Here is a 23,118-nt window from a genome sequence, read left to right on the forward strand (position 1 = left end):
TGGTGGTTGCAACATTCCTGCTCATTAGGTAACATTTTTACTGTGCACAAGTGACTGCAACTTCCGCTGATGTTCCACATCCTCTTACAAAGGACTAAAGCCAGCGTGAGTGTAACTGAGATGGCAATTCAAAAGGACATGGTTTCCAGAAAACGCTGAGCATTCCTTCTTGAAAAGCTGTCCCACTTTATAAGCTCTTAATTTGTACTCCTAAGAAACAGAATTATCCAATATCTTCAACTGCTTTTGAACTATTTTTAAAACATTATGTTTAAAATTACTTTTTGATCTTATTTAAAAAAAATTTTTAACTGTGATTTTAAACCGGCTGAACATAAGAAAGGTTCTAAGGCTCCATCCCCACATGCAGCCACCACAAAATGTGTTTTGCTCTTGCAAAGGCAGCAAACTTAACAGCTACAGACAGCTTTCTCCCTCCAAGTGAGCACAAGATCCCTCATGGCAAGGCACATTTTGCAGTAACCCTTTTCAGCAGATGACACTGTCTGTCACAGAGCACGAGTTTATGTGTGAAACGAGAGCTAGCTGATGTCCTGGCATAAAACCATGCACTCAGATTGCTGGATTTGGATGCAAGCTCACTGTCATTAAAGGAAGAAGCTTCTGAAAAATACCTCCCTGCTTGGCATCAAAATAGTTTAAAGAGCCTATATCAGAACAGGAAGAAGTTTCAGAACAAGTAATAAGCTTAGGGTCACACACTTTGTCAGTTGAGTAGCAACAGGTCCTGATACCCCAAGGATTCTCTGCTCCTTTTTTTGTCCTTTCCTCCTTTGCTGTCTGCAAGTTCCCTGCATGCTGTCCTTCCCCTGCTGTATTCCAGACAGCCTCCCTTCACAGTTCTGCTATCTGATATTTTTTTTTTTTTTTTCAAAATCCAAGTATAAAACCCGCATGAAGTTATATGCTCTCCTTGTCTAGGCCTTTTTCTCATACCAGGGATTACCAGTGTCACTCCTTGCCCTCCTTTTCCTCTTCCTGATCCACTATTTGTACCTTTGCCACTGTCTGAGAGAGGAGCTGCTTAGTGCACCCGTGTTCTGTACTGCAAAAGGCAGAACTGTGACTCCAGTGCTGGAAAGGGTTATTGGCTGTCAGCACCAGCTCTTTGAACTATAGATAGCTGCCTTGAAGCATGTGCTAACCAGATGAGACAAACTCCATATATCCTCAGTGCCCACCTCCCTGTTCTGCATTTCCAAGAGTCTCTGTGACAATCACTGTCCTTCCATCTGCTGATGGTGAGGAGATGCTGGGACAGCTTGAAACCAATTTGCTGTGGGATGCACAAGATAGTGTAGTACATGAAGGAAATGGGAAATGCTCTTGGGTGGAGGATATGAGCTCATTTAAAGGCACTAAAGCACTGAGACCCCAGATGCTGACTGCAAGTGAGTCAGCAAGCAAAGGACAGAGCAGCAGTTCAAGAGGAGGATCCATGGGGAATGGTTCCAGTGGAAGACTGTTAGGACATTGCTACTCTCCAGACACCACTCCTGGCATGCTGGTGTACCTGCAAGTGTGATACTTCTCATGTCACAGCTAAAATTCTGACACCAGGGATCAGGGACGTTCAGGGAAGGACGTGGAAACATTTAAGCAAAGATTAAACCTATTTAGCAGGGTCTTCTATTTATGCTGCTGTTTAATGTCAAAGCATGGGAACCTCCATTAAAACTTTAGAGGAGGGATAATTTAGATGAATTTTGCTGTAAGAGAAAAGAACATGACCCATCACACTGAAGGGGTCATCAGCTTGGACAGAGAGATGTCTGATGTGAAGCGAAGTGATGCTCAATGCTCTGTCTCTCTTCATTCCTAGGGCCATCCTAGGTCTAGGACAGGCTCCTGCCCTAATTCAGAGGTGTCCCACTGTGGTTTCAGGCAATGACTGCCTGGTCATAGCTTAATGGGCTGTTCTGACAGCCAGAGACAGAATGTCTCTGCCTGTGCCCCAGGAATGCTTACAGACATGAAGGTGCTGTACATCTAGATGTTTCTTTGGCTGTTTCCAGCTGCTCAGCCTTCATGTAGAGCAAACAGAAAGGGATCAAGGATCTGTTCTAGGCAAAGAGTGAGATGTATTCACAGTTATTTCAGATCAAAAATATACCTTGAAAAAAAACAATATAATTCTAAGCTGAGTGCTGGTGTTCGGAGAAGACTGTGCTTGCCACCCATCTGCAGCCCTGCGAGGTAGGTATCAGTTAAACAGAGATGTTTTTTGAAAAATCAAACATCAAAATCTTTCTGGCACATCATGTTCAAGAAGGTGGCCTGAAAGGTTGATCCTGAGCAGCAATTTGACACTCCACTGTAAATTTGTTTATTTGAAAGGACACATTTCCATGGTAAAGCACTGCACAAATACTTGAATATACTTGGAATACAGGGTAAGTAAAACAAAGACAAATAAAGCTCACTTCACATTTTTTCACCTTCTTCAAAATAGGAGTAAAACTATTTTTCATGAAAAATCTATTGGTAGGTTATCTAATTTAGCCAGTATTTTAAGAAGCAAGTCCATGATGTTTCACAAGCCATTCCCACCCCGCAAAATGTCTGGCCAAATGGGGCCTGTGCACAGGCTTGGAAAGCTGTTTTTCTGACTGACAAGAAAAGCCAGTAAATATTCTGTAGAAAATTGCAAGTGAGAAATACTTCTGAGCTTGCAGAGCTTCCCAACTGGTGGAGCAGTCACCTGGGGATGCTGGGAAATCCAGTTCAAATCCCACTTGCAGCTATCTGTAAATTCCTTAATTGACAAATAATATCTGCTCAGTCAAAACTGGCACACACAACTGATGTCTTCTTTCTTCTCTAGATTTTTCACATACTCTAAGAAAAGTAGGCATGTTGCTGAAGAACGAGTTGCATGCAGCTGTCAGAGAAATATTTCCAGCTGTGCATTTATTTTGCTGATCCTGGTTAGTTTGGCTAAGACAGGAATTCCAGAGTGGTGAGCTTGTTCTCTTTGAATACTACACCTGTATGCAAATTCTAAATTCATGTCCATTCATGTGTTTATTGCTTTTTTTTTGGTCAAAGTATAATCCTTCCTCCACAGAAAAAAAAAAAAAAAATAGTTGCTAAAAGTATGACAAAATATTTCTTCCAAGAAGAAAAATATTGACAAATTAATAGGCCTTAAGTGATGCAATAAAAGGGAACAGAACTTCTCTGTGGCCCCACATGCAAACTTGCTTTCAAAAGGGATAAATGCTGCAGATGCCCATAACTAAAATATTTAGCGGTATTTCACTACTTTCAGCATATACATATAAATACATTCTTCTCTCAGCTCAGATGAAGAGATTCATCCATAATGAAGGATTCAACAGATCCAAATTCAGTCCAATTCAGTTCCTTCCATTCCCTTACTCTACCTAATTTATCAAGATTCTGCACATTCTTGATGTCCAGTTATTTTCCTCAAATCAATTTAACTTACAGCTGTGAGGAAAACTTTCTGCAAAAGAAAAAAGGAAACAATTGAGCCACTTCAGCAAGAATCCAATCTGTTGTTCCAGGACCCTCCAGCATTTTCTTTTTCCCTTGAGGATGAGTGCATACCACATGAAATACACCCTAATGTCCTGAGCAACAAAACTAAACACCACATCCGAACACGTGTTCCTAAGTTTGGAAAACATGATTAGTTGGAGCAGGATCAATAAAAAGCAAAATTAGAGAATACTTCCTTTCTTCTCTAAAGATCACACATGAACGTGATTGGGTTTTATAATGTGACAATGTCTGGAAGATCATTTGACCTTGTAAAATGAGTTTCTTCTGAGAAGTGGAATGCTTTTAGTGGAAGTCAGGAAAAGACCCTTTGCAAACAGCACGGAGAGGATGGAGGTTGATAGAACAAAATAAAGATGTGATTAAAGACAGGTGGCGCCCTTAATTTCAGTTTCTCCACATTTAATGAAAAATCAGTGTCACAGCCCTAACAGCATTAAAAATTAATTGCCCATTGTTAGCCAGTTTTCAGAACAAAGTGAGAATTTGCTCACCCTGGTATTCTACAATATCTGACAACCATGCATAAGGATGGGCAGAGCAGGAAATAATAGGAAAATAACTAGGAAAATATAGAGCTGAAAATATTAATAGGACAGGTACAAATGCAAAAGCAAGAATGCCTATTCATATCGTGGAAGATTAAAGAGTTCACCAGAAAATTGATATTGATACTAGCAGAAAGAATAAAAATGACATCTAATGATACCAAGCCTTGCATCAAAAGCTTTTACCCTGTATCTTGGATGAAGGACATTCAAATATAAAAAGATGTTACACAACAGTGCAGCAAGAGAGCTGGCAGCAAGAAGAAATTAGAAGATGTGGTTAAGATAATAGAAATATGGAATCATACAGGATTTGAAGTGAACATTATGCTGAAACAAGACTACATAAGACTACAAACTCTGTGGTGAATGAGCATAAAGTCTAAATGAGGGGATGCACAATGGAGAGGAAGAAAATGTGTAATGGTCCAATGGTTTTGTAGAAGTTGTGTTTTCTTTTACATGGTCCAAGAAGGCAAAAAAAGAAAGGGAAAAAAAATCAGTCTAAGCCAAACTTTCCTCTCTTTGGAGGAAAACAATGCAGCAAGTGGATAAAAAGTGAAGGAACACAAGCATCACAAGTTTTAGAGAGTTCTTAATTCAGACTGCTAATGGTTTCACTACAAAATAGACAGCCATACCTCTGGAAAAAGGGCAAAATGACTCAAATGTGCAGGCAGAAATCAGGCTGCAGTTCAAGGTGCCAAATCTACACAGAGTCTGCACAATTAGACTTTGCAGCTTCCCCAAACTCAAACCAAACTGGTGCAAGACAGACCATTGTGAGGACAAGGAGTAAAGCTGAGTATGTGCCTCAGGAAAAAAACCTTCCTCAGGAACATCCATAAGGTGTCCAAATATTTGCCTACACAACACTTCAGAAGTGTGGCCCATGCCCTTATTTGAATGTAAAATAATTTTACTCTAATGACCTGTATTTTAAAAGTCTATTAGTTTCTTCCTCAGAGCACTTCAACAGATATAATCAAAAACTCCTAAAATATACACATCAATAAAACAATCAAAAAGATACAAAATCATAATAATCAAAATTTCAAGCAATTTTATTGATTGAAGCAAGACAACCTTTCAAACCATTTGACTGTCAATGGCATGTGGGTCCTTAAAGAATTATGCATCTGAAAACTTGTTTTGTATTAAATGTTTGAACATTCTGAACATTTGCAAATCCAGGGGAAGTAAATTTATGGCATCAGTGGTTTCCATTTGATCAACACAAAGGTCAGAGAATAGATAGATGGGGTATGTTATTAAAACAAGCTATAAACACTGTAAATGTTTCCTTGACAATGTCATGTAGTTTTTCCTCTGAGCAGGAAGTATCCCAGCTATGCCAACACAAATGCTGGGTTCCAGGACAGGAAATGACTGTCCAGAAAAATTAGCAGGACAGTGTACTTCATTTAAAAGAATCTTTGAAATGAGATTCCCTACAAATGTTAAAACCCACAATCACAAAAAAATGCAAAACTCCATTATTTAACCTCTTATCTGCATTTTTTTAAAAGTTTCAGAGTAATAAACAGCAACTTCATGGGATGTAAGTAGCACTGCCTTACATACACTTTTCTGCTTATAGTTTGCTGTGAACTAAAAGCAGCAGAGGTTCAGAAAGAGAACTTGATGCCAATGAAAGAACTTCATAAGGGTTTCATTCAGAGTTGATTGGATCAGAGGGCAGCTGTTTTGGTTACTCTAGTGTGCTTTGGTTCATGCCCTAACAATACAGGCTAATCTGAGAGGCTCCCATCAGATTTATACAGGCTGTTGTAGGCCACAAACACATTAGACTGGGCCAATTCTATGCCAGGTTTTAAAAAAAGACCAAGAAGTGGTCAGAGGGTCTCAAGAGCCCAAGGAAAGTGAATGGCACAGACCATACAACCATGCAGTAAATTTTCTCCAGAATGCTTAAAATATCCACTCTGCAGAAAGGGGGTTTTGCACCTTCAGCCATTTTATAAACACTAAAAGACTTGTTTAATTAGTGAACAATAGTTCTGTCTAATCTACAGCACATGGTCAAAATGGTGTCTGGAATGTGGCTGGGGAGTGGCTAGGGAGTGGTGCAAACCCACAGCTGGAACATGCTCCTGTGGAAGCTCGTGTCTCTCAGTGGTGCAGTGCATACACAGGGGATTACGGATGCTTGCAGTCACCAGCCTGGCTGCTGGGAGCACCTGAACCACGGCCTTGGCAGCCCCATCTGTCTTTCACAAAGGCTCCCCAGCAGAAGAGAGGTTCTTCTGTTAGGTCTGGAACACAGAAAGACTCTCTCTTCAAGTTCTGCTCTCAACTCTCCCTTCCTTTAGTGTGGAAAAGTGATGTTGTTTGGTCAGCTCGTACACATCCCACAGGATTTCACCCTTAATTAGTCCTGAGCAAGTACAATACAGCATGCAACCAAGTATTCTTTCACAAATATTTCACAAAGTGAATTCCTTCATGAAGATTTCAGCATGTGACTCTCTTTCAACAGGCTGCATAGCAAAATGACTTCCCCCAGTCTAAAAGGAACATGACTTTCAAATATGCTTTGAAATTCCTCCCACTTCGACATGTACAGAAAGTACTTCTGTCATTTGCAGAATATTTTAATTGGCTTCTTTGCAGGACAGAGGATTTCACTAACTCACAGGAAAAAAATCTTGTGCTTTTAAAGTTACATTTCTAATCTCTAGAACAAGATTAATGAAAATTCCTTTTCTAATGCTACGATTCAACGTACTCCAGATGGCATTAATGAGATTTGCATAGACTATAATTATGCTACCTGTACTTTTCTTCACGCTGCTTCAAGAACCCTGGCAATAAACACAGCCACAATCATGCTGGGAATACTTTTCATAGGAAACAAGGTGAAAGGAGGACAAACATCTGATATACTTTCATAAGACAGAATCTACTTTACACAGAAATCTAAATGTCAGAGAGGCAACAATCCACAATCAGTACAATAGCAGTTGGAAGGTTAATACAGCTCTGTATATGCCAGTTTGCCTCTTCCACTTCATTAAAAAGTTGGATGTCTACTCACCAGTTTCCTGGGGGAAAGATGTTCATCCATAAGCAGCTCTCCATCATCTTTAATCAGCAGACTGGGATTTGGGTTGCCTTGCCAATTCACATCAGTTTCCTGGTCTTCAGATGAGCCTGGATGAGACACTCTGTCAGGATTCCACTTCAGGTCCATCTCAACATGCTTTGAACAGAAGGATAACAAGCAGTTGGATTTTTCTACCTGTATTTATTATTTTCCTGTCAGCAAAACCTATTTTAACTCCTATTGCAAGACAGAAAATGCCCATGGAGATACAGTTTTCTTTAATCAGCACGATCCCAAAGCTATGCATTATATAACATTGTTCTTCCTTTTCTTCACCCTCAAGAGTGAAGAGTCCCCACACCTCATTCAGCTTTGAGTGTAAGCTTTCATAGCAAACTATTGTTTGCAGGTACACAAGAAGCTGGGCATGCCTACAGCTCTGTACAAAGAAAGCTAAGAACAGACAACTCTGGACACCTTTCCAGCTTTCTCACTACTCCACTCATCCTTCTCCAGTGTTAGTGAGCTTCCCATCCACACAGGTTCCCTGCCTACCCATTTCCTCTTGAGAAACATGAACAACACCCAGCAAAACTCTGCTGGACTCCAGACTGCAAGTGCCAGTACCAAAGCACAACACCACCTCAAGCATTTTGAGCTCTGCCTGCAGGTAGCATGGACAAAACTTGTCTGTGTTTGCTGCCCTAAATCAAACATCCCAGCACTGTTACTGACTCTAGGTCAGGCAGGCAATGGCTACTGACTTCTAGTTCTAAAGACAGTTTCTTGGAGAAAATGTGTTTGCTTCAAGTGAAGAATTAAATACAAAGTTTGAAGATGAAACACTTCAAATGTGGTCATTCTTCAATTCCCAAAGATATCACTTTCACACAAATATTAACAACTAACTTTGAAATATGAGAGTAAGCATATGTACACCCGTTAGAGTAAAAAAGCAATCAGCTGTACCCAAATGGTACAAGCATTACTGTGATTTATACAGCTATTTACTACTACTTGGCAACAAGGAAGTATCACAGCTGGAAACGCTGCTGTAACAACAAAAGACTAGACTAGAGAAAAGCTGTCTTGCTCTGCTGAAGGGACACCTGCAGTTTTGTTCTGCTCTCCACTGCGAAGCAATATTTATTCTTAGTGCTGGAAAAGTAATTAAATGATCAAGCTAATCATAACTGGCTGACAAAGCATCAGTGGTGGCCAAGACCTGAGAATTACCACTTTCCTTCCTCCTCATACTAATAAACAGCTACACAGAGGAGTAACTTCTGTTAGGACAAATAGGAGCTCTGTCTGTTCAGCTGGTCATCTCTGCTTGAGAGGACTGAGTGGGTACAAGGTGAAAAAGCTTTGGATCAAAAAGACTTCTTCTTTTGACTGCTCAAGTCCAGTCAAAATTCTTCACTTGCACAAGAAATTCAGAGGACTCTGTACTGTCAGAAAAACACAGCAGCCCTCGCCCAAACAAAAACACCAACAAAAAACTGATGATACACCAAACGTCACCCTGCAGAATCTATTACACTCTGAAGGGAGGAACCAAACCCTCAGATTCCTAAGTGCTCCCTCTGTGCACTCATCAGGGCAGGAGAAGCCCAGAGAAAGCAAACCCTACTTTTCCCAGGTCACTGCACCTACCTGGCAAGCACTCCTACAGGAGAAGCTGACTGCTCAAATGTGCTACACCTAAGCCACAGCAACATTCAATGCCTGAAAAACATGCTCAGGAACAAATTCTTCAGAGTCACAGAACTCCTTTCAATCTTTCTTACTGGCTTATAAAATAACTACCATAAAGTGAATTGGGTAGTGATATTTGCAGCTAAATTTGCAGCTGATATTTGTAGCTCTGTAAAACCTCAGTATGCCCATAGTAGTGTAAGAACAACTTTCATACTTCAGCTGATTAGGAGGGAAAAGAGACCTCAAAAACACTGTGTCATGCATTGTAGAAGAGAAGTTACAATACATAAATTCCTATTACTGTTTCTTTTTCTAAAGAATTCTAGAATTTCTCAGACTTTTTCCCTCTACTTTCTTTAGAACAGGTCAGTATGATTTAGTCAGTATAGATTTGCAAGAGTCATTAGTTGTCCAAGAAAATGAAAGAATCTTCTGTGATATGAAGACCTTCTGATGTTGTCATTATTTTCCTAAGAAGGAATTATTTTGGTCAATAACTGATTTGGAGTACAATATTCTTGTCACATAAATTCTGAAATCCTTTGCCAATTGCACAAGACTTGTGTTGGATTGTGTGCAAGTACTGGTGGTTCTTTCTAATTCAAATGAGGATTGTTATAATCCAGAGATAATCTTGCACATTATCAGAGCCAAGTGGAGCAGTAGTCAGAGAACACTGATGTAATGTGTGATGTAAAATGAGACACAGCAGGATTTTGTAGATGCAGGCTGAAAAGAGTTAACACATTCATGTAAAACAAATTACTGTTCTCACTCTGTTGGGCCATCACCATCACATTTCAGAACATCCTCAAATCTTTGAAACATGTTGATACAGCATTTACTTTAGGATGACAAGAAGGAGATCAATTTGTGGCTTAATATCTGAAGTAATACTTTGTTTTATATTTCCTGCTATTGATCTGCTCTTGTAATTATTGTAACATTGGATTAGTGAGGAGAAAAGCATTTTCATTACAAATTGTTTGGGATCAAGTTGAATTATCGTTAGCAAGCAAAAAAAATTTTTTTACATGTTTCTATCACTTCAAAGCTTTCTCCAGAGACTAAAGAATCACCTTCTGAACATGGATCAAAAGAACATGTTCAAAATGAGATTGTAGAAAAATTAAGAGTGCAGAAATCCTAGTGGTGAGGTTAACATGTCCAAAATGAGATTGTAGAAAAATTAAGAGTGCAGAAATCCTAGTGGTGAGGCGCCAATATTTAATAAAATCCATGAACCTCTGAAATATCCAGCACGGTGTAGGAGCAAGAAGGGGGCCTGGCACAACCTTTGTCCTCCCAGAGACACAGGAGTCACATTGCTCATTTTTATCAGGTCCATCTGATGAACCCACAGCTCTGCCAAATGCACAGGACAAGCCAACACTGACCCAAACTAGTGTTAGCCTCAGTGGGACAGTTTACAGGGACTGCAAAGACTTGTGTGTCACTAAAGAGGTCTGAAAAGCCGAACCTGAAGATTTCCTTCACGAACAAGGTGGTTTCAGTGGATGCACGTTGGATCCACGTGCTGAACAGAACCATTCCCACAGTGCTTCGTGGGACACGAAGGACGGAAGCTAACTGCACCTAGCACAAACCTGCAGTGAATCCAGTGGGACAGCACAGCAGTATTGATAAGCACATGAATGTGTCAGGGGAAGAGAAAATGGCTGGAAAATAATGGGATTTTGTACTGCACGTGAACACTGAGAAGAATAAAAGATGGAAAGAAACCAAAAAATTAGTTTTTACAGATTTGCATCAAAAGTCTTAACTTGGCAGGCTCTTACTTGTGTGGATAACTAGAAGGAAACAGTCATTGAGTGCAGGAGAAAGCAATGACCAGAGCAGTAAGATGGAAGATTTTGAATTCTACAAAGAGTTAATCTGCTAACCTCCTCAATGCTGCCACTCTCCTTACCCAAGTGAGTGTGTGCAATCATGGTAAGTTATTCAATTCACAGACATGTTGTGACAGTTCATTAAAAACTGCAGGACACTTTCAACATATATAAATACCAGTAATAAAAACCATTATTAAAATTAAATGATCCTTGGAACAACATGTTATTTAAAATCCCCTCAGAATACTGTAATTTGCTAGGAAGAAATTGGCAGAGAATAGTTATTTGATGTTCTTAGGGTCTGACAGTCTGGTAAGATTCCAAGATTTTATTTTCCTGCTACAAGATATATCGAAGAGTCAGTGATAGGATGGCATATTCTTCATTAAATATATATTAATACACATTTCAAATTCAGCAATTGCCAGAAATGTTTGACTCAATATTAATTACAGCTTCTTAAGACTGGGAAAGAACCTCTGAACTGTGTGACTAGGCATGATAATTTCTAATGCAGCCTTCATGACATTACCTAAACAGCTTGTCCAAGCAATTATGTTACCATTTAAAAACAAAACAACCCCCCACAAACAGCAGTAATTAATCAAAAAATCACTCCAGGAAAGGCATATACCTCTATACATTAACAACCCATACAAAAAGGAATCTCTTCTGCCTCAGGCCAGCATTCTCTCCTGCTCTGTGGCTACTCATGCCTTCACTGGACACAAAGTGTGCCATTTCAGTGGGGGCACTGCAGTCTCTGGGCCCTTATCTATATTTTTGGTCACCAGCCAAAACATTCTCTAGGAAAAAAAGTCATTTGAGAACCATTGTGCTATCTATCCCTTCATGACAGGAAGCTTGTACTGCAGACTTCCATTTCTCTTGACTTGCATAATATAATTTTTGTCTGTTTAATTCAGAACCACAAATTACAGTAGTGCCCATACTGTTACCACTGACACAGAATGAAAACAAAGAATTCTGTATTTACTATGGATTTGACAAAAGGTTTGGTTTACAAGTCCCAAGAGAATTATGAGTTCCCTTTCTAAGTGTAATTTTGCACAAGTGCACTGCAGATAACCTCTTCTGGAAAATAACTGTTTAGGCAGCTGGAATTTACTATGATGTCATCAGGAAACTACTGTTACAATAATCCACCCATAATGGCAAAAACAGTTCCTGCAACATTCATGAAATATAAAGCATCCTGCAACACATCAGTCTATTTTAGCAGGTGCAGCTTCTAAAAAGCTGAAAAATAAGACATCTGTCCTGTTATTAATATGACTTTTTTTTTTCCTTTGTGAATGACTAAACAATCTGATTTCAATCTTCTGGTTTTTTAAGGAGAACAAGGTAACAACTACTTCAGTAATGCTACTTTAATATTAAGGGATCATGCAAACACTACAAAGAGCATTCATAAATATTCCCCTTCTGTGCTCCACTAAAGAAAAAAAAGCATTTAAGGGAAAGCTGAAATATTAAGATAACAATATCCCATTTAATATAATTAAAAATCCACTGACTTTATTGACACTGAATGACTCAAATGCTTACAATGATATTTTTGTGTAACTGTTCAGTCAATTTGAGGCCTTGGTTCAAGCATCCAAATGTGCATATAAAGCAAGTGTACTGATTTATCTCATTTGTTTACCTTCCTTATTTATGGGTTTAAAAGCTATAAGAGTGTTCTGACACTTCTTTGCTATTAAATAAAAATCCTGCTCTACAATTACCACAACCATGGCAGGTAAGCCTTGGGATTTATGTCCCACAGACTCCTCAGGGAAGCCTCTTGGGAGCTTTGTGGACATTGTAACACTCCCATGCATGGAGCTGAGATCATCCTCTGCTGTCACTCAAAGCAGCAGTGATCCCAGAGAAGAAAATGCACGCTACAACCCAGACACAGCTGAGATAAAAGATGCCTAATATTCTTCAAAAAGTAAGTAACAATAAAAAGGCAATGCCTTTAAGTGTCACAAATTTCTCCTTTATATATCTACAGATTCCATGTAGATATATTAAAAAAAATAATTTCATCATTACAATTGCATAGATAATACTCTTCCCCTGAGATCCTGCTGAGCAGGGTGATGAGAAATGTTTTATCATATGAGCTGGCAGTGCCCCCATATTACACAATTCTGGAGCTAGCTTGCCAAATTTTTAAGGAAACTTCCCTGTATGACCATACAGGAGCCACTCTGGCATTCACATTCCCACTACCCCACACTTTCACTACTGGGACCAAAGTCCCTTCACAGTGGGTGGCTCCAGTGACCCCAGGGGTGCCCCTCTTGGTCCCTGCACACCCCACACTCACACAGTCAGACAAGGTTTGGCTCAGCCCAGGGTTTCCCATGGCAGAGTCCCAGATGTCTGGAACCCTAAAGCAATTTCACAGAAACAGCTCGAGCTGCTGCATCTGGGGAGGGACCCCCAACAAAGGAACCCCCAGGTTTTGTATCCTCCAAGCCTGTGATAGTCTGGGGTCTTCCTGCTGAGCCCTCGGCTCCTGCTGTGTCCCGGTGTCCGGTCACCTGGCCACTGCCACAGGTCCCCGTGTCCTCTGCTGTGCAAAGCACTGTGTCCCCCACCCAGGGCACAAACCGTCAGCTCCCACTGCAGCTGCACACCCAGCTACCTGCTCTAAGTGTATTCCTCAACAAAATGTCCTCATAGCAGGATATAAAAGCAGATCACTCTCTATTATATGTTCTATTACATTAAAAAAATATATAAACTGAAGTCCAATCAATTGGTTTTAGTTTTTAGAGTCCTGTGGTGGAAGGTGGTCAGTGGTAACTTCTGGCTGGCTACAAATGTTCATTGATTCTCTCTGTACTGCCAGTCTCCAGACAGTGGATAATATGGATTATCTAAACCCTTAGATACTGCAAGATGCTACAGATTGAGGGTTTTCTTCATATATAGGTGAACTTCCTAATGTAAGAAAATGTCTCTAGACTCTCTTCTGCTATCTGTCCCCACAATGAGCCCTAGAAAAGCAAAGCAGAGAGCAGGATGTGGGGATAGCTGGTGAACAGAAGGGTTATGGAAAAACAGAGCTCCAAGGTACCAACACCTTCACTCAGAAGGTTTCCAAATGCACTTAAATTGTTTCAGTGGACTAGATAACAGTAAGTCCCTCACCATTTTATCAAGGTAGCCAGGGATCAGGAAACCAAATTTGACCCTTCATGGCCATAAGCTTTTATCCAACAGTGTCCAGATGTTAAATAAGGGAGAAATTAGGCTGGTCTAGTTAAAATCCTCTTGTCCTTATGAAGAGGTCCTGTTATGGATAGCTAATGACAAGGTACACAGCAATCAACATATCTGTGCTTGTCACACACACAGATCCTGCCTTAAATGTACACGTCACTGGAAGATGTACTTACCTTCCTTGCATTTAAAAGGCATAATTCAGCAATTACTTAAAAGTTCAGATGCTAGGCATGCTGTTAGACGTACTAAAAAAGGACATAAGCAAAGCAAGGTTTTGCAGAATCAGTACCTGTTCAAGATGAAAAAATATATTCTAACCCATGGACTCAGAACGGAGTGACAGTCCAAAGCTGCAGCTTGGAAGAAAAACTCTATGGTTTTGGTCTTCATGGCAGCTTTAAGTATCCACCATTTATAAGAACTTCCAGATTCCAGCTGAGAAAACAGACCTTTTTTTTCCCCCCAGCTACTATTGCATTGCTTTCATGAGCCTTTTGAAACATAAACTTATGTGCAGGATGAAAATGCATCATATATGGCATTTCTGAGTTTCAACATACTCTGGTTGTCCTCAAACAATTTTCAGTCCATTTTGTTTGGTAATCAAGCTATTTAAAGCAAGACATTCCTTCCTGGCCTGCAAAGCTGATTGAGGAGTGGCTGGGAAGTTTCTGATTTCCAATGTGTTGCTCACATGGGACAGATTGTATAAAGAGATAGATTCTAGATTAACTTGTAGAAAAACACTACACTAGTGTTAACACTAGTGGGAGGTGCCACAGGAGCTTATTTAGTAAAAGACATTGCCAAAATTTTAGCAAGGGCAGAAGACTCATAGAGGAAAGGAACCTTGAGAAATCAGTTTGGGCTACTGATGAAGTGGCATTATAACTGTCCTGCTGGGCCAAGGCAACTACTGTAGTCAGAAACAGATCCTTTAAAACCACTATCAGAAGCAGAGACAATCCAAAGTGGTCCTTTCCCCTGCATACTGCTGTAATTTCTGGCAATCAGTATCTTCCCAGTCCAAAAAGTGAGTAGTGTTCAACAGCTGGGGAGGTGTACGGGAAACAATTGTGTGTCATGTCTCAGAACATGACAAATAGCCATCCAATGACTAAAGAAGACACAGAAATTTCATCAGGAAGCAGTTTTAAAAACGGAGAAAGTATATTTTTGCATTGTATTTATTTAAATTGTGGAAGACAGGCATAGGTTGCTTGGAGGCAAAATTAGAAATTAGGTCAAGAGCAGTTAGAACTATGGAGGATACATCCAACTGTCCATGCCATTCATTAAATTATAGCTTTCTTTTGCATCACCTCATTTCATTTCCCCTTCTCTCCAAAGCACTTCATGGAAGGAGTTTCAGTTCTGCCATTTACCCTCCAGGATGATCAGCTTTGCACATCAAATTCAAGATATGGCCGTAGAGACAGTACATGAACCTCCACTGTTTTCAACCCTCATTCTCAGAAGTTTTAACACTGTTTGTCTGTTTGACCAGCTGTAAGATTATATTTTCAGATAACAAACACAATAGCTAAATGCCCTTTCCCAAGTATCAATAGTTTACTTAAGCCCCTTCATTCTAAATATGTTTCTTTCCCCCGCTTCAAACTTGGGTGGGTACTCCATTAAAAAAAAAGCAAAAACATGCCAAATTGTCACATAGGAACATTAAAAAATGAAAACCGAGGTAGTTTTAGAACTCCATTCCAAAAAAAGTTTAAAACTAAAGACGTAAAACATGCAAGATAAACAGCCAGCTTGCTATACTTTGAATATTGCTTCCAGATGTGAGAAGCTGTCATCAAAGAAAGGTGTGCTCTCTAATTTTTTTTTTTTTAAATATGAGATAATGTTTCTGTGAACTAGCCAGAGTTCAAAATCTTTTCCCTTTAATACAGACACGTTAGTATTTATTGCATCTGCCATGGCAAATCTGGTCTTCTGATTTTTATTATAACAAGTACTTGTGGCCCTACTGATATAAAATAGGTTTTGCTTCCAATTTTTTTTCAAGCCCACATGTGACTCCATAGAAAGTATAAAAACACTAACCACTAGAATAGCAAACTAAAATTATGCAGATATCTCTAAATAATTAATTTCTGTGAAAAGGTCATTAATTTTCCTATTTTAAAAAATAACCTCTTCATAGTTCCTCACAAATAAATATTAATCCATTCCCATTAGAGACAAATGTAGCAATCACAAATTTATTATATGTTACATAATGTTACTATTTTGCAGCACTTTTATACTACTTCAAACATTGAGGATAAATTATTTCTTTAATGGTGTCCCCTAAAGAACTTCAGTCAGAAAAGCACCTGCATCATCACCAACAATATAATTCCAGTCCAATGCTAAACTCACATCTGGTTTCACACGGAATCTGCATCCTGCTTTATATGGGATCATGTCCCTTGAATTGTGGGAGAACAGGCTGATGGCATCCCAGGCCGTGGGCAGAGCCTGTTCTTTTACTGACAGCAGTGTACAACTAACAAAATGAGCTTTCCTCAGGTAGATGTACCCATCTATCAATCCCTGGAGAGGTCAGACCTACAGGAGCACAGTCATTCTCAGTGTTAAAGCCAAGAGAGAGAGCACAAAGTCCAGAAAAAAAATCACCACAACCTCCACAACAAAACCTGTTAATGCCAGCAGCTCTGAGATCTGACATGCCTGAACACTGTACATTTAATCCATTATTTTAGGCAAGCTGAAACCAGACAAAATAGCATGAAGAAAGGTAATACCATTAAATGGGAGAGTAATTTTAAAAGGTTCTAAAATATTTTCAGTAATTTGTACATTTTAAATTACTTTACCTTTTCTTCCAATGCCACTGCTGTTCTGCATCATTTCCCATTCCTCTCCTACAGAGATTTTAATTTAGTAGTCACAGCTGTTTATCTTCATTTATCTTGACTGACAGGTGCTCATAGTGTTATTTAATTGTACCATGTCCTGCTAAAACAACAGTAAGAACACAATCTTCAAGAGAACAAAAAACAAAACAACAAAACAAACCCAAGAGATTCTGAGTACTTAGCAATTAATAAAGAGAAGTACTTTATTCACTGTAGCAGCAGAAGTCCACGCTAATAGAGCTTAAAAGTGGAACAGGACACAAAGCAGTAGAGCCTAGAAGAGCTTAATGAAAGTGTAACTCCTTAGAGTTCCCAAAGAGACCATGAGAAGGTGAAGGACTTGATAGAGAAGGATCTACATAGTTGGGGAAAAAGAAGTTTTTTACTGAACAAAAGGAACACTGATTTTCTGGTAGGAGTAAGTTGACTCTGTGTTAGAGAAAACATCGCCATTGGGGTAGCATGGGATAAGAGGTTAATGTCAATATTTAGCATACTTTCACTGTATCAGTTGTCAGAAAACACTGCCATGTAAAAGCAGTCAAAATGGAAAATAATAGGTGAGAAGGAATATTTCTATCAGGAATCAATAGCTATAGAAGACAGGTGCAGAGCCAGAGAGCACAGGCCTCACAGACAAGACAAAGGCAGAGCTGAAGGTGTCCAGTTAACTAATTACTGACTGCTAAAAACTGTGAGGGGGTAAAGAGAGTTTCTTGCTGACAGAAACCATTTTCCATGACACAGAGGGGTCATGAGCAGGGCAGGGACCACACCTGAGCCCTTTCTGCAAGAAGCTGAAGGAACCTTAAACCTTTATGTTTGGCACTGGCAAGTCCCTTCAGCCCTTCAAGAGAAGCCGAGGAGGCACCATGGAGGAGCAGGTTCTCTCAGTGTGAAACACCTGGGGATACTTCTACAAATTACACCTGCCCGGGATTGTTTATCCATTGACTTCACTCTCCTCAGGGCTCCACCAAAACATGCAACTTAAACACGCTGTTACATCTACCAGAACATAAACAGAGACTTTCAGCCTCAGACCTCAGGCGCTTTCCACACCTACATAGGCTGGATTGCTACAGTGACGCACATGCTTTGGTGGGGTTTTCAAACTCTGGGAAGCATTGGAGGTGTCCCACACCAGGCAGTGTGTCCCACTCCAGCCTGCGTGTCCCAGCCCGGGCAGTGTGTCCCACTCCAGCCTGCGTGTCCCAGCCCGGGCAGTGTGTCCCACTCCAGCCTGCGTGTCCCAGCCCGACACCGCGGCCCCCACAACGGCCTTTTCCCAACGCCGCTTAACCGCGGTGCACAAGCCCTGGGAGAGGAGAGGAGCCCAGCCCCACGCCCACCCCACACACGCACACAGACACCTCCGGGCTCCCTCCTCTCCCCCCACGGGCCGGTTCCTACCTGCCGGCCGTGCCGGGGCCGCGGGGAGAACGGGAGAGCAGCGGGGAGGGAGCGACAGCGGCCGCCCGTCGCCCGGCAACGCCGCGGCCCCGGCACCTGGAGCGGCCCCCGGGCCCGCCCAGCCAGGCATCCAGCCAGGCATCCAGCCAGCCAGCCAGGCATCCTCCCATGGCAGCGGCCCCGCCCGCTGCCCGCGCCGGGAGAAGCCCTGGGAGAGTCTGGAGAGCCTCCCGAGGCAGGAAGGGCTCGCGGCTGGGAGTAGCAGAGCTTGCAGTGGGAAAGGCGGCAAGGCAAATGGGGGGAACAGGGTGGGCACGGAACTGAGGACAGGAACGGGACGGGAAAGGCAGCAGGACCTGTGTGGGATTTGGGTGACAGGTGATCGCGCGGCTGAAGGAGGGGTTGGGGACATCTCTGCTCCACACGGCATCCTAAACCTTTGCCGGCCCATGGAAAACTAAGGACATCATCATTCACAAAGGTGATCACACACGCCTGCAGTGCGTACAAAAAAATGCAGCTTGTGGCAGATAACAAGGCTGGTTTCACCAAGTGATTTTACGTCAAAAACAAAACAAAACAAAACAAAAAAAAAACCCCAAAACAACAACAACAACAACAAAAACAAACAAAAAAAAACCCCAAAAAACCAACAAAGAAAAGCCCTAAAACAAACAACTAAAACCCAAACAGATTCAAAGAATAAATTTCCAGACCAGAATTGTCAAAAGATCAGACATGTAAGAATGAAGTTTGTAATAATCTGGATCCAACAGATGTGGTTCAACTTTTGTTGGTGACATCATTAAACACCTCAGTGCAAGAGGGCAGCTCTTACCATTTTCACTCACAGAAGATATCTACATTTCCACATTTCAATACAGGATTCGTAAATCAGGCACCTAGTAAGATGTGATTCCTATCACAACCTCCTAGGTGCTCAGTGTTCCCACACGAAAAGCTGCTGTTTCAGGGGTTTACCTTCAGGATGGTCCCCAGCGTTTTCTGGGGAGCAGCCCTTAGCAGTGTTTCTCTCAGAGGCAGGAAGGCAGAGTCCTGCCCGCCATGTAGAAGCGGCTGGGGTTTTGACTGCACTGCTTGCTGCAGCTCACCCCCTCACACCTTTGTGAGGATGTGGGAGAGCAGCAGCTGCTGGTGGATTGCATCAGCGTTTCCTCTGTAACTACATTCAATTTACTCTAGGGTTTGGAAAACACTTAGACCATAGGTCAGGAAATGTGTTGACTCCCCTCTTGCAGGGTCTGACGGTCAATTAACATCAGGGAGAATCACCAGGGGCCGGATTTTCCAAGGTGATGAGCACACTCAGCTCCACCTGCTGTCATTGCAATCCAGCTGCCCATCTTCACAGGAAGGAAGGCAATGGGCCTTGACGTGCTCCAGGAAGGTAGTGTGATTCAGTGAAAACAATACTGAATCAAGCATCTGCCCCTGGAATTTTATTCCCAGTTCTGCCGTTCTTTTTTCCCCCAGGTAACTAGCTCAAATCACCTTGACTCAGTTTTCCAACATGCACCTTCTTGGGACACGCTTCCCAAAAGTTATCTGTGGAGCACATGTATTGTGTATGCACGCATCTGCATGGCAATTTTCTTCTTTTCCTTACTTTGCTGGAAATAATCTACTTATGGCCAATGCAGTCTGAACTATGTGAAACCAATCGAAGAAATGCATCTTTCCATCACTGTGGAAGAGAAAATCCTGGCACAGCTTCAGGGTAGATACAGAAGCTTTATGTCTCTTTATTCAGAGTTACTGTAATTGTGCTGGCACCATTCCCAGAGCTGAGCTAAGGTCAGTGAGAAATCCGTAAATTAATAACTGTGGAGCTGATGTGATGTATATCCAGGAATCATGTTGTACATTCATGAAGCTTTATAGGAAATAAAAGTAATGTTTCAGTTTATCCAAGAAAGTTTTAGAATCCTAGTATTGACAATTAACATACCTTGGACCTAACTGGAGACAGTGGACCTGATTCTGATCTCACCTTCACAGGAACCCCAAAAAATGTGTTACTCTGGATTAATTCCATTGGTGGAATTAATGAACAGGAATTGGGTGAAGTCTCTCTGAAAGCCAAGCCTAGATAAGCATGCTTTTCCTTTGGAGTCTTATTTTACAAGAAGAGATTTGTCTGTTCTTCTGGTTTTATTCAGTCACAAGCAACATCCAATCAATCCAGTCTATAATTAATGTTATTGATCAATAGATAGTTGCTGTTGCTACTTGCATAATTAACATTTAAGAATTTCATTGTCCTACAACTCAGAAACACAGAACCAGAGGGGACTTTGTAGTCAGAGGAAAGTTTTCTGCTAGTGCACATAACTCATCAGACTCATTTAGATATGTATCAGTATCTCCCCCTTTCTGAAAGATTGTTCAAAGTGTCTCTCTGAAGATAGTTCCCCTTGCAGCCTGATCTCTTACCCTCATTAGTAAGCCCTGTAATCACCTTTTTTTCTTGTGAGAATCCCCTTTTTAGCACAGCTAACAATTTAATAGAATCATAGAATAGTTTGAGTTGGAAGGGACCTTTTAAAGGTCATCTGGTTCAAGTAGGTTATACAGAACAAGGATATTCATCTCCATTTTATACAAAAAGACAAAAACCAAAATTAATCTGAGATTAAGTGGAGAGCTCATCCTATGGTACTGTCGCCCCCACCCAGACTGCAATTCTTCTAGAAAATTTTCCCATCTTCTTCTATTGCATGATAAGCAGAACACTGACAACTTTGGTAATTCTTCTGTTGGTTAAGAACTAGCAGCTACTGTAGCATTTAAAAAATAAAAAAAAAACAGCTCAGGTCTGCAGAAACAGCTTTGAAGTCTCGACTGTGGCATTAACCTCATGATTTCATGTGATTGAAGTCACTGTGTTCAGGAGATGATGTAAGAACAGTTTCGACCACAGCAGGTGTTTAGAAGTTCATTCTCAGAAGCAATGAATGAGGCTGAGAGACTGATCCAAAGATCCAGAGGATGACAGGAGTCTGCAAATTGAATTTATTTTTCTGTTACTGCACCTGGCATGAAAAGAAAGGGCAATGAGAGAATCCAGTTAATAAAACATCTTCTCTGATTCAATGAATCTGGGCATTTGTTTTTGCTCCTTTTCACAGGCTTATGTGAATTCATAAACTGCAATCAGAAAGGAAAGCTTCATCAGGAAACATTTGGCATTTTATACAAAGCTGTATCTTTTCAAACTGAACTAGACCTGGGAAAACATTTGATCACAGTTTTTATAGAGTATTTTAACTCACACTGAAAGATGGGCATTCATAGTTTTATGTTGCCCTTGCTTCTTTAAACAAGTGAACCAAACTACTGATGTCACCGAAGTCACGCAGAGTGACAGAACATGTCTCCTCTCTCTGCTGCATGCTCGCTCAAGGAAAGTAAACACCCTCCTTGGTTTGGTAAATTTTTGGGCTACTAGAAGGCAATAAAAACAGCAAATGGTACCTTGTCATGGTGCAGGGTCTCTTAGGGAAAAAGTGAGCTCAAGACAGGCTTCAATTGTGTTGGGATATCTCTTTAGCTTAAACCCTGACTCAGCTCTGCTGGGAGGAAAGAACCCTGGCAGAATCCCACTTACTTTAAAGCAATACCCAGTGCAGATGCCACACCAGAGGGATCTTTCCTTCCTTTGTGCTATTGCTTTAGAAAAGCAGATTCTGGTTCATGACCAAGAGATTCTACTCAGAAGTACTTGCATTACTGTGCAGTCAAGATGATTGATTGGGATGAAAACATGGGGTAGCAAAGGTGAGACAGGGCAATGTATTAATATTTGAGCCACTGAGCCAGGACTACCTAATTCCAGAAGGGCTTATTTCCTATTTCTGCCTTAATTATACTGAAAAGTTGTAAATAAATAAATTAGTAAATGTAATATTTTTCTCCCTTTACATTTTTATGAGAAAAAGGAAATAAAAGCTTATGTGAAAAAAATACTGAGAGCCAGAAAAGTAGGCTTATACTCCCTTGTTTATATAATTCTGACTCCAGATGAATAAATGGTAACTTGAAATGCCTGTGTATAAATTATTATTGTTTTGTGCCTCTGTTCAAGGCCCTCTACCTTTCTCAGTTTCTTTTGGGTCAAACTATTTCCTGGTTTTGGAAAGCTCAAGGATGCTGTCTGCACACATATGCTTTTCCAGTGTATGGTATCCTGTCCCATGGTATGGGACAAGTCCAGAATTTCTCTGCAAACTTCCAGATGGTAATTTTTATCCAAGAATTGGTAGGTATAAACTCCAATGTTGTTACAACTGTAGTACCACTATAGGGCTTCATTCAGTTTAGGTGTATCACTGTGCTTGTTGTGGTAGGAATCCTCTGCAAGAGAAAGTTTTGCTGAGAAGCCTTAAAAATGGCAGGCTTAAAATCAGAATATAAAAGGAAGAGCACTGGCTGCAGGATTAATGCCCCTGGGACACAGAATGTCTCTTCCTGATGATATTTATAATCCACACCTGGACCACATTGTTGGTGGTCCTTGCATGGGATGAATTCCATGGTCAATGATTGAGTTACAACTTCGTTTTCAACATTAAACTAAGGGGAAAATGAATTGATGTTGGAAAGGAGTTATGGTCAGTGACTCTTTCTCCACAGTTTTTCTGGAGCAATGTTTGTTCTTTTTCATCGCTTGCTGCAGTGTAAAGGAACCTGTGGCCTCACTGCGCTTTTTAGGTTTGTTTTTCCAAGCAGGATTTAGCTGTGAAATTCATCTAGCTGTCTTCAGACAGGGGAAGCAGCAGCTTTTCATTGTGTACTTGCTTTTTGTGCCAATGCAAAGCCACCATAAAATGTTACCAAATCAC

The 23,118-nt window shown here is 40.8% G+C and overlaps 1 protein-coding gene across 1 annotated transcript in view; it reads right to left on the minus strand.

Annotated features, from left to right (window-relative positions):
- Positions 1–18,331, minus strand: part of LRRC56 (leucine rich repeat containing 56) — a 57,939-nt gene extending 39,608 nt beyond the window's left edge. Inside the window, exons 1-3 of the mRNA XM_041481287.1 lie at positions 18,257–18,331; positions 16,802–16,940; positions 7,153–7,317 (exon numbers count right to left, since the gene is read on the minus strand). Of these exons, the coding sequence (XP_041337221.1) occupies positions 7,153–7,308 (156 nt within the window). The 5' untranslated portion in view covers positions 7,309–7,317; positions 16,802–16,940; positions 18,257–18,331. The remainder of the gene's footprint in view (positions 1–7,152; positions 7,318–16,801; positions 16,941–18,256) is intronic.
- Between the last annotated feature and the right edge of the window lie 4,787 nt (positions 18,332–23,118).

The sequence above is a fragment of the Pyrgilauda ruficollis genome, unplaced genomic scaffold, assembly GCF_017590135.1.
Source record: "Pyrgilauda ruficollis isolate IOZ18807 unplaced genomic scaffold, ASM1759013v1 scaffold55, whole genome shotgun sequence".
In the NCBI taxonomy this organism is placed as follows: Eukaryota; Metazoa; Chordata; class Aves; order Passeriformes; family Passeridae; genus Pyrgilauda; species Pyrgilauda ruficollis.